The 12,310-nt window shown below is 41.3% G+C and overlaps 1 protein-coding gene across 3 annotated transcripts in view; it reads left to right on the top strand.

Annotated features, from left to right (window-relative positions):
- The window catches only part of AMPH (amphiphysin), a 123,938-nt gene that overhangs the window by 83,721 nt on the left and 27,907 nt on the right, over positions 1-12,310 (top strand). For all 3 annotated transcript variants that reach the window (XM_063325579.1, XM_063325578.1, XM_063325577.1), the window contains exons 8-12: positions 109-184; positions 1,091-1,173; positions 3,958-4,096; positions 5,625-5,753; positions 10,514-10,621. In XM_063325579.1, the coding sequence (XP_063181649.1) occupies positions 109-184; positions 1,091-1,173; positions 3,958-4,096; positions 5,625-5,753; positions 10,514-10,621 (535 nt within the window). The remainder of the gene's footprint in view (positions 1-108; positions 185-1,090; positions 1,174-3,957; positions 4,097-5,624; positions 5,754-10,513; positions 10,622-12,310) is intronic.

Below are 12,310 nucleotides of genomic sequence, written 5' to 3'. Positions count from 1 at the left end.
TCAAGAATGTTGCTTGTAGTCTGGAAAAAAAATAATTAATTTGCCTTTGTGGCCCTCCCACCCCTATCTTTTATTCTCTCTTTCCTTTCTTTGTGCCATCCTCCGTAGACGAGTTGGCTTCTATGTGAACACCTTCAAAAATGTATCCAGCCTCGAAGCCAAGTTTCACAAGGAAATAGCTTTAGTGAGTAAAAATGAATGTCTCATGTATAATGGATTATGTGATATGCATAACGGCAAGCAAATGTCTTGTAATGCAGCTGTAAAAGCCTAGCAGAGGCACACATGAGAACCTGCCCTAGATCCAGACTTGCAGTATAACCCTTGTATTCGTTTCTACTTGCCATTTTTGTGCTCCCCTTAACGAAAGGGCAGACCATACCATTTTGGATTACAGTGCATTATCAGTTGTAGCACTAAATTCACTTTCTATTTTGATGACTTCTCCATTCTTTTTAGTATACTCTTGCCTTCGGTATTTTTTCCGTGTCCAATCGCTAAGGATCTCATTGCTTTAGGCAGTACAAGAAAAACATGTCAAGCATTCCCTTCAAGACCGTTACATGCGTTGTCAGCAATGCAACATTCTAACTGTGACTGTTTGGCAAATTGAATAGTTTCAGTGTGCATGTACCTTGGTAAATGGTAGTGTATTATCTATAGTAACCCGCTCATAGGAACCAAAATTGTTTGGAAAAGTCGCTGGACTTATGTCCCATGTAAATTCAGATTAGGTTTTTGAGGGGAAAACATGAATCTTCTCAGCTACCCGTGTTGCTTTAAACATCAGGCGACCTCCTTCCTCAGAGAGCAGGCAGCAGTCAGTCACGCTTACGACGCTGTTCTCTAAAAACCAGCTTATGTTTTTGAATAACTGCTGCTATCTTTGATTTGATGGATTTTGATAGGTTTCCACTTAGGCTTTTGATATATGCGGCACAGTATTTTTCGGAAGGATGTCTGTGCCGTTTTAAAGTTATCAGATTTTATATTATCAGGTTATCAGTTATCAGACCAGACTTAGCACCCGTGTTTTTAATTATGAATATAGTGCTGCATATAAACTCAGGCAAGTGTTTTGTTTTCTCAGCTATGTCACAAACTGTATGAAGTGATGACGAAGCTGGGAGATCAGCACGCAGACAAGGCCTTCACCATTCAAGGGGCACCAAGGTGAATTTACCGCTTTTTTTAATGAATTGCATTGCTGTAGTCTTTGTGGGTTTCAGCAGGTGTAGTAATCACCTACACCATGTGTAGCGATTGCTGCACAACCCAGTCACTGGGTCTTTTAGTTTAGGATGGTGGGTGAAGGTACCTTGGTCTAAACGCTTGTCAACCTGAGTATAGGTGCAAAACTTCCTTCATCACCCACTTATGATTTCCTTTCAAAATAAGAATAAAGGCCAAATTATCAGCTGTTGCAATTTAGCCTAGTTCATTGTAGACTGTTAGACCAATTTGCACCAGCTAAGTATATAGCTTATTTATTCTTAGATGCTTAGTGCACAGCAATGTTGCTAACTCTCGTGATCTTTTTAAAGCCTTGAAATATTTAGATGTATTTTTAGCTCCTAAAGGCATATGATTAGGTGAGAATCCCAACCTTTGTAAGACAGCTTTTATCTCTTCTGCTCGTGGGGAAAAGTCAAGAAACGTGATTCGAGAGTGCAACATGAAAGCTGAAAAGCTGAAGTAAAAAGAATGTTGCAAAATACCATATTTTTAATGGCTTTCAAGAGAAATCTTGTTTTAAAAACAAAAGCAAAAAAGGTTTACAATCAGATGGTGCTTTATTAAGGTCAGTGGATGCCAGTGCAGTATTTCTGATTTTTGGCTTGCAACAAATGTAGCCTTTCTGCCATGATTTGATCTCTCGGTACTGTAATAGTCAGAGGCAGAAGAGGCTGAAGTTATAAAACAGCGAGACTTACCAAAACACAATGGTATTTAGAGTGAATACATAAACCCTGAATTTCCAGCAAGCCCAGCTCATCAGAAGCAATCAGAACAATGTTATACCTACTGCTAATTTGCCCTCAAGCTGGACTCAGATTAGCAACAACTAAGACTGACCGAACAACATAACATGTGCCTCAAACGTATGGCTGATATTTCTACATTTGTTTTGATCTCACTTTGGAAGAACAAAGAGTGAAATATTGAACCTTCTGAACTACTGCAAAATTCAGAACCACTTTATTAAGAACACGTCCGAAATTTTTGTTTTGGATTAGTTCAGTCTTAATCCATGCTTAATATATACTTACACACTGCCTGCGGAGTTGTCAGCTCATGCATCACCACTTCCAGCCTTCTTTAGGATGGGTTCACAAGCTGGACTACGTTTCCATAAAGGATTTGTAAAATACTTTTATGGGATGAAAAATAAAAGTAGTGTTGGAAAACTGCAAGCAGTTTTTGTAATAAGCAGATATTTTGTCCACCTGTGTCTCCTAGACCGTGTCCAGCATGCATATGCTCATTCCTACTGAATTACTTTTTCCATCAATGAGAGAAAAAAAATAATAATTATTGCTGCAAATGCGTAGACATGGGTTAATGTGGTGTGATCTTCTTAAGTTATTTTAAAAACGCTTTTAAAAATTATATTATTTTTTAGTTACTCTGTTACTGTCTTTTGCTGTACTGTTCACAGAGCCTTGTGTGAAAATCTGGGTAGATTTTGACTTCCATTATTAGTTATGATGCTCTAAAAGACTACGCAGGAGTGGGTCTTTGTAAGATAAAACAGCTTTCCTTTCTAGATGCACGAGAAGTAGATACTAGACAAGTACAGTATCTAATTTTTCCACAGTATCTAATTTTTCCTTTAAAGAACTGTATGAAAAGAAACATCTTAAAAACTTGTGTGCTACTGAATACTCTGTCCTGAAGGCAAATACTGTACCTGGAAAAGAAATTTCTTAATAATTGCTTATTTTTTCTTTTTTTAATATTTCCACAGAAAGAGGTGGTGAGTGTGAGCTAAGTCTGTCCTTTCCAAAGAGCGAATTTTTCTTGTGTTGGCATTAGGATCCTGTTTATGGTGTGGTCTCCTCAGTCAGTTAGCGCTTCTGTTCTCCCTGAAGACGTGTAGGAGTCGCTCTTCTCTTACCGAGTACTGTGGTCGTTGAGTGCTGTAGTTTATAGCCTCCCCGAGTTGTAAGCTTTCAGCATTCCTAGGTAGCTAAATATGTCTCAGTGTTTGCACCAGATCCTTTCACGGGAAGGGCAGGTCCTTTCTCAGGACTTCATCAGATCTTTTCTTAGTATCAGCAGAGCTCTGTTGAAGTCACTTGGCTACTGCTTGTTTAGAGTTGTGGTGAGTTGTCCCTCTAAATAGTGATTTCTTTCTAATAATCTTGGTTGTGTTTTATTTTATTGAAGCCTTTCTGAAGTTGCTGAGCTTTTAAAATTATTTGCATTATTCATGGTTATGCCTTCCCCTGCGGTTTTTATCTTTAGAGCCTTTTATTCTGAGAACTGTGTGAAATGGAGACAATAATTCCATTTATGATGGTTACAAACTTATGATACATTCCATTTATGATGGTTACAAACTTATGATACATTCCATTTTGTGATAGTTACAAACTTATACGTAAAACATTATTTCAAATACAGAATCTGAAAAAATGCAGGTACTCCTGCAATATAACTTTCGAGGTTTCCCTCAAGTTATAATGATCAGGTAAACAGATGTTCCAAAAATCAAGATCACTCAAAATTAAAACTTCCGTTGACACTGTAGATCATTGAATTTTAATTGAGTTTAATTGCAGTTTTAGTTTTAGTCGTTATATAATGGCTCAGTTCTTCTCCAGTGTGCAGTGCCTTTTGTGGTCACTGGCATTACATCAGGGATGCAGGTCAACTATTGCATCAAATAATAACAAGGCAGGTAATAAGTCAGCACGATATGTATGTCCTTACCATCGCTTTGCTTCTGTCCAGTGATTCAGGTCCGCTCCGCATTGCAAAGACACCGTCACCACCAGAGGAGGCCTCTCCCCTGCCTAGCCCTACTGCTAGTCCCAATCATATGCTGGCACCAGCATCTCCGGCACCAGCCCGACCTAAGTCACCCACACAGGTGAGCAGAAACCTAGCAGGAGAAACTGGCCTGTTGTGCAGTAGAAGATAGCTGAGATGATGTATGTGGTGGGTTTTTCATCTAGGCTGTGACTAAGAAATGACAGGGAGGCCAGCTGGCTCTGTTGCACTCTGTTCTGTTCATTGGTTGTTCACCCCTGTGTCACAAGCGTGGGTGGAAAGTGGTTTTCACATAAAGGGGAATAAAGAAAATTTAAGGTGCCCAGTAAACCAGGGGGACTTGTGCTGACAAAGCAAAACACTTCTTAAAAAGTTGCATAGTCTGTAAGGACCCATATCCCAGCAGTGACAGTTTGAAAAACCTGTTTCTAAAACCTCGTAGTGAATTTCAGTACGTTATATATTTCTGCTTTTCATTCATCTTCATATTTATGCTTACCCTGGAAAAAAATAAGCCAGTGAGTATCTGGTCTGGCCAGTGAGTCTGGCCAACCTTTAAAACAGTAAACAATAGAGCTGGCTTAAGTACTGCTGTGGTAATTACTGATAATTAAAGGCTTGTTGGTTGCTATTAACACTGGATTGAGAAGTTTGACACTGTTGGAGTCACTGGAGTAATTCCTATTCTCACTAGTATTGATGAAATAAGAATCAGTTTCATGTGTCAGTTCCATCTGTAGCAGGAGAGTTGTGTGCGATCCTTGGTGCGCACATCAGGTGAAGACTTGTGTTGATGTTACTGATGTTTTCAGAACTGGGATCGCTTCTGTGCTGATTGCTGTTTCTATGGTGGGAGCACATCAGAAGAAATTTATTTTTGCATTCAGTTACATGTGAGCATGCTTGTTTTCTCTGGTCTCCCAAAATGGGACACCTCACTGCCTGAATATGCACCTGGTAGGACTCAGTTTAGTCTTACTGGTGCCAGTGGTGTTACGTAAGTATACCACCTGAGGGGTTTTTGTGGATTTTTTTTTTCTTGGTATTTTTACAGATTTTGAAATTACCCAATAGTAATTTGGTATTATTCCAAGCAATTGGTTTGTCATAGTTGTGTGTATCTCTGGAGAGCAGGGGGAATTAGTAACCTAAGCACCTTTGAGGTGCTGTGGTTCCCAGAGATGATATGGTCTTAGCATTAAGTAGGCTTTAAAGGTAGCGACAGGTGGGCAGGGACAAAATCCCAAAGCTAAACGGGAATGAACTTAAGAAGCCAAAAAGCTGCAGAGGTCTGGTTCTGTGCGGTATCGCCCTTCCAACCATGGGCTGCATAGGAGAGGAAGTGTCTTGCACCGTGTGCCTGTCGCAGCAGAAAAAATCAGCCAAGAAATGCTTTTGGATGAAGTCTTAAACTTTGAGTTGGAGTGAGTTTGAAACATTAAGTTGTTGTACTTTTCCCCCAGTGTTTATTTCAAGGTGTTTGGTGGTGAACAACCAAACAGTTCCTTTCAACCCACATTTAAAGTGAAGCAGCAGAGATAAAAACCTAACACAAATTGTTTAGGCCTAGCTTAAAGCTTTTTCTTTTATCCCTGAACTAGTCTGTGACATTTTTGCTGTCTGCCTAGCTGAGGAAAGGTCCTCCAGTCCCACCGCTGCCTAAACTCACACCCACGAAGGAGTTGCAACAGGAGAACATCATTAACTTCTTTGATGACAACTTTGTCCCAGAAATCAACGTGACGACCCCATCGCAGGTAAGCTTCAGAGCACGGTGTATGGGCCCAACCTTGCAATCACCCGAAGTTCTCCAAGATAGTGGCCTTGGGGCAGATCTCTGTGGGGGAGGGAGGAGGAGCATGCAGGTAGAAGGCAGAGGCGCAATTGCCATTTTATGTTATCTTGAAAGGGTCACGCATACGGTGTTTTATCTTTGAATAAGGCCACACATAATCACTCAAAATCACCAATTGCCAGCATTGCTAACACACTGAAAAAAATGAGAGAGATTTCCTGAGATGCATGACTGAAAATACTGCGAAGCAGCCATGTTTGAGACTTAACTGCATCCAGGTTACATTACGAGATGAGCGTTCATCTAAGATGCTTCTTTTCTAATCCTAAACATCTCAAGTGGCACTTTACAATGATGCCTCATTACTTCTGTTTCTTCCATCGAAATCATAAAAAGTATTCCTTTTTTCTTCTGAGTGACTTAAAAAAAAATGTAACCTGGGTATTTTAATGAACTTTTTGCAGGTATAAACAGCTGTCCTAGCTAGATTATTCATTCACTTGATTTGACTCATAGAAACATTAGTTACACAGCAGAGAAGTGATCAAAATTACTTTTATCTCATTATTGTGAAATGATGAAATTTTTAAAAATTGTATATAACAAACAGGAAAGCCAGAGTTGTGTAAAATAAGTCTATATAATTTGTATTCAGTTATTCAGGTTTTATGCAGTTGTGGTAACTGCTGGTTTTTCAATAATGGACCCTTTCTATTATGGTAATTACAACTGAAATCTGAGCCTGCGTCTGATAGACTGGGAAGAAATATGCAGATTTGAAGCTTATGCAGAATGTTTATGAATTTTTCTTTTCATGTGAATTATTGTTGTTGTACTAATTCATTTGACAACACAGGAGAATGCAGGCACAGCAATGAAAAACAAAATTATTTTAGAGAATTTGAACATGCCATGTTTTGGTTTTTTTGTGGAGGGGAGAAAAAGGCATTGCCCTCCATAGGGATTCATTTGGAAGAGAAGAGAGTTATTTATAGTTAAGTCCCCATGTAATTAAAGAATTAATGGCAGCTCCCAGAGTGCAGACGCTGCTGGGTCCTCCTGCTGAAGGGAGATTGCAGGTCTCTTGCATCATTGTACCCTGACTTCATGGGAGTTATCCCTCTGGCAGCCTGAGCCTTCATGTCAGTGCTAAGAGTTGACGTAACCTGAGCTAGATGTCTCCCCCTGCATTAAATGCTGTATTCACCTAACCTTCACCTCTCAGGCCAGCCAAGGAAGCAGAAATGGAACCAGTTTGCTTTTCCTTTTACAGCTGATACTGGAATGGGACTTTAAATGAGTGTAAGTCACATTTCCAGAATCTTTGTGTCCTTTCTATAAGAGATTGGTATAAAAATGGACATGCATAATAAAGGCGAGGCGTGTTCCTGAAAGCTGAAATCTTTCCCTTGTCTCTCAAGGAAAAATTGATCTCCCTTCAGTGAGTGACTTATGTCCCTCCCTCCTCTGCAGTCAATGACCTGGGAATGACCCTAAGCTATTCCCTGGCCACCTTATCATGAATCATCTGCACTTCTTCCTCCACAAAACCCACCCCCATCACTGGAGCATCCTTACTGTATCTGAGATCCTGAGTATGTACAGGCATACCCAAATAGTGTGATGTATAGGTTTTATATCAGAGAACCAGTTATTGAAAATCTATTGCATGAAATCCACAGGAAACAAGGACTTATTCCTCTTGATGCTTATGGCATCTCCTGCACTCCCAGAGCCCTTGTTGGGCAGTAGGGAGGAAGCTATTGAGCCCACAGAGCCCTCTAAAGGCGCAGGACTTCCCAAAGGACCACTGCTGGTGTCCCTGGCAGTGTCCTCACGCAGTGGCACAAAACCAACAGGCTGATGAATAGAGCTTTGATGCTTTAATCCCATGTTTCGTAGAGGATTACGAACAGGCCAAACACTTTTCTCCTCTCGAACACAAAAAAACCTGTAATTGTTGTTGTTCATCTTTCTTTACCAAGCAGTATTAATGCATTCGGTGCTGCGCAAGATGCTGAAAGACAATTCTGCTTGATGCTGTTGAGTATTTTGGCCCTGATTCAACAAAGCAGCTCACGCTTCCAGTTTATTCATTGTCAGGAATGGATTTAATTACTGCTAAGTAAAAGAAAGAGGTGAGAAGACATGATACTGGGCAACTGGATGAAAGGATCATTTAGAAATGAGTGTTCCTTGCTTTATATCTTGTTTTCTTGGTATCACATTGCTCCCTAGTGTCCAGTTAGTAGCTTGGACATTGTAGGCCTTTATAATCTGCCCCCTCCGGATACTTAACATGTCTGACAGGTCTGAAGTGAACAGTCCATATCTGCTAGGGCTATTTGGAGGCTTGTACAGACTGTGTGCAGAGAGGAGGTGCTAGTTCTGGTGGTCCTCGCAGGTTTCTTGTGCCTTTTACATCCCTCGTGCATACATGTCCTCTGAGAGGTACAGCCTTGCTCCTGCCACGGCCACCTCTTTCAAATGTGGCATTTATTCATGTTTCGTCATGCTGTGGTGGAATTAACACAGGATAATTGGCAGGCCTTCCTGTCACAGCTTTGTGCCTTATTGAGGGATTCCCTGAGGTTCCTGTTTCTCCTAAATCTCCATCTAACATGATATCTCAGTTACTCTAGATGTTTATTTGGGCCTTTGTTCCTAAGTTACAACAAGTGTTCTCTTCATTTTGGTCTGAGGGTAATGGGTAATGGTAATTTTTGCAGTCAGTGATCAGTACCCTGTCACTGCAGATACCTTAGCTGTCATCAAGTGTGGCTTAAGTGAGACTCCTATTCGTTTGATTCAATCCTCATAAATAACAGCTTCATTCTCAAACCTCACTGAAAGATAATTAACTTTTCCATCTCCATCTATTTCTGATTATATGCTAGCTAATCTGTGTTGTTTCATCAAGCTGTATGACCATATGAGTACTAGTGCCTCAAGGGCATCTGTGATGAAATCTAAATACATTGGATGAAAGGCATGACAGAATGAATGTAATGCTGGTTACTGGTGGGAAGTGCTGGTTTTGGTTTTGACTTTTAAAAGCGTGAGACCATAACACTGGCTTCAGCGTGTCAGACCAGGTATCTGTCATCACCAATGACCAAAAGCAGAGGCCAAGGGAAGAATATAAAACAAGGCAAGCAAAGTTGGTACTCCTTACACCCCTTTCTCCTGTAGTCTCCCAGCCTTCAGCCATGTGCAGTTCAGGGGCTTCCTCAGAATGATTTCTACCTATTTAGTCATCCACAACAGGCTACTTTTCCACCAATTTGTTCAGTTTTTCAGCACATGTAAATTTTTTGCATTCACATTACCCAATGGCAAGGAGGTCCCCAGCTGAACTCTGTGCCACAGGGAGCACCACCACCTCTTCTGCCACCTGCCTTCCTGCTTTGGAGGAGCCATGAAGCGGCCAAACCCCTGTGCCTCTCATGCTGGTGTAGACCTCACTCACATCAGCCCTAGTACTCCTCATCCAGACTGAAGAAGTCCAGGTCACTCTGTCATTCCTAGCAAGGGAGCTGAGGAGCTATTTTGACCACATTCTCAGGTGACACAGACAGCTCGGATGTCTTGAGGCATATGGAGGCCCCATCCCTGGAAGCGTTCAAGGCCTAAATCTAAATCTACCCTCTTCCAGTTTGAAGCCATTATCCCTCATCCTATCACTACATGGCCTTGTAAAAAGTCCTTCTCCAGCTTTCTTGTAGCCCTCCTTCAGATACTGGAAGGCTGCTGTAACATCTCCCCAGAGCCTTCTCCAGCCTCAACAACCCCAACTCTCTCAGCCCGTCTTCAGAGGAGAGGTGCTCCAGCCCTCCTCTGGACCCGTTCCAACAGGTCCATGTCCTTCTTATGTTGGGGGCCCCAGAGATGGATGCAGTACTCCAGCTGGGACCTCACCAGAGCAGAGTAGAGGGGCAGAATCACCTCCTTCGACCTGCTGCCCATGCTTCTTTTGATGCAGACCAGGATGTGGTTGGCTTTCTGGGCTGCAAGTGTGCATTGCCGGCTCATGTTGAGCTTCTCATCAACCAACACCCCCAAGTTCTTCTCCTCAGGGCTGCTCTCAACCCATTCTCTGCCCAACCTGTATGTGTGCTTGGGACTGACATACATTTATAGTGACCTCAGAGACCTTGGCTAATTCATTAATTGCAAACAAAAAAAGGCTCTACCATGTAATCCAGTTTTGTAAGAGCAGATCAGTGTAGCAAGATTTAGTTAGCGTTATGTAAGATATTTCCTAAAGTTTAGAGCTAAGGGCAGCATTAAATGTAAATTGGTATTCATGTTCAGAATTGAAATCTAATTCAAATGCATTTATGTCCTTCTATATTGGCTTTTTACTAATGTTTGTGTTTGGGGAGAGATTCACTTACTTGAATGTATGGTCATTGGGTGCCATTTATGTAGTTTTTAATTTTGGTGTCTGTCTCAAAGCACTTTAAAAGGGCCTTCCCTGAAAAGGCAAAGCCGCACGACAAAGAAAACAAACGCATAGTAAGAGTGAAGCTCATAAAAATAAAATTAAAAGTTACATTAAAGCTCAGGAAAGCCTTGGCTTTCTCCCCTTGGCTTGCACCACAGCTAGAAAGTCTGTGATATAATTTTTTTGTGTGTGTGTGCCTCTTAATATTTTGCTGCCCAGGGCAGGTTTTGAAAGATGATTTTTTTTTTTTAAGATTTATATTTCACTTCTAACAGAATGAAGTTCCTGAAGCTAAGAAAGAGGAATCTTTGCTAGATTTGGACTTCGACCCTTTCAAGCCAGAAGTTGTTTCAACAGGAGTTACTCATTCACCCATGTCTCAGGTATCTCTTTGCCTTGAGGTGGGCAAAGCATATGAATGGAACGTGCTGTGTTTAGTACCGAAGATTTGCCTCGTGTACTAATGAGCAATGTATCTGCAGCGTCTGAAAAACGTGATCTTCCTGAGCAGCTCTAGTCAGCCATCTCTCTTTCCCCTTCAGTAATCCTCTACTTCATGATGTACTGGAAGGAGAGGAAATTGTCAGGTGGTAAAATGAGATGTCTGCCAATGAGAATGGTTGCTGATACCTTGGCCTTGACTTCATCGTGCCGTTATTTTCCATCTTTAGAATAACTCTTAGTGCCAACATTATAATTCTCCAGCGCCTGTTTTTCTGACAATTTTTTTGACCTGGCTTTGACTCTTCATATCCCGAAGGATGCCTCAGGGGACCTAGGTCTCATGGAATCAGCATGCGATTGCTTTGTTGTGATGGAGTTTCTGTACCAAGCAGTGGATATGATCTGAGTGGTTTTATTTTATAAATCTATTTTAGATCTAACCTCAAGGAAAATGAGGGGATGGAATAGGATGTTTCCTTGCAGGATGTTGCGTTAAAGAAATTCCACTTTCTATGCTAATATTTGTCACGGTAGTTTCTTGCAGCAATATGAAAAAAAAAGAAGTAAAGTAAAAGAAAAAAAAAAAGGCTGATATATCAAGTTGCCGGTTTTCATTGGCTTACCCTGGGCGACCTTCTATTTTAAGATCCATAACTCGCCCTCACTACCCACAGGGCCTATAGTACAGTAGGGAAGTTCTCCTGGCCAGCAGAGCTGGAGCTCCGTGTTGTACATAGAGAAGGAAACACTATTAACACACTGTTAGCAAAACCCATTATCCCTGTGGCTATCACAGAATCATAGAATGTGTTGGGTTGGAAGGGACCCTTAAAGGTCATCTAGTCCAACCCCCCTGCAGTAAGCAGGGACTTCTTCAACTAGATCAGATTGCTCAGAGCCCCATCCAGCCTGGCCTTGAATGTGACTAACCTAACGGTGAGAGATGAGAGGACTGATCAGCTGTACAGAAAGGCAGCACTGGGAAAGGAGTGAGAAGACAAGAAGCTTTGAGGCTGAGATAGTCCTGGTTCTCTGCTGATCTCTTCCTCAGTTACTAGTTTCTTATTTGGTGTGCAGTCCTAGTTACGTGATGAGATCTGTAGTGATCTCTGGGTTATGCACTGTCAGAAAAAGAGTGTATTGTCAGCACTCTGAATGTTAGCTGGAATTTCTCATCGTGGTTTGCTAGAAGAGTTTTAATTATAGCAGAGGCTTTGTGCATCTCACTTGTTATTTTTCTTGCTCCATCTAAACAGGGAAGAGGAAGGGGAAGGGAATTCCTTGGCATTCAGCAGTGACAGAAAACTCTAGCTGTGGCTTTGCTAACTCTGCCCTTTCAGCTTGTCTTGTAATAATGCTGATTTGGAGCAGTGGGATCATTAAAGCAACGAGATTTAACTTGGGTGACAGAGCACATTTGTCCTGACATCATATTGTACAGATTGTAGAAGAGTTTATTGGTTTTGTGAAAAAGAGTTGTTTTAGATGTCACTGTACCATGAAATACAGAATATAATTCCGTGTAGAAAAGTACATTGTAAGTGTTCATCTAGGTGCATAAGAAGTATTCACTGGGCACCTTCAGTCTCTCCTCTCCTTTCACCTTTCCTCCCCGTGTATGTATATGA

The sequence above is a fragment of the Chroicocephalus ridibundus genome, chromosome 2 (assembly GCF_963924245.1).
Source record: "Chroicocephalus ridibundus chromosome 2, bChrRid1.1, whole genome shotgun sequence".
NCBI classification, from domain to species: Eukaryota; Metazoa; Chordata; class Aves; order Charadriiformes; family Laridae; genus Chroicocephalus; species Chroicocephalus ridibundus.
Note: the sequence above shows the minus strand (reverse complement) of the source record. Positions and strands in the feature narration are given on the sequence as shown.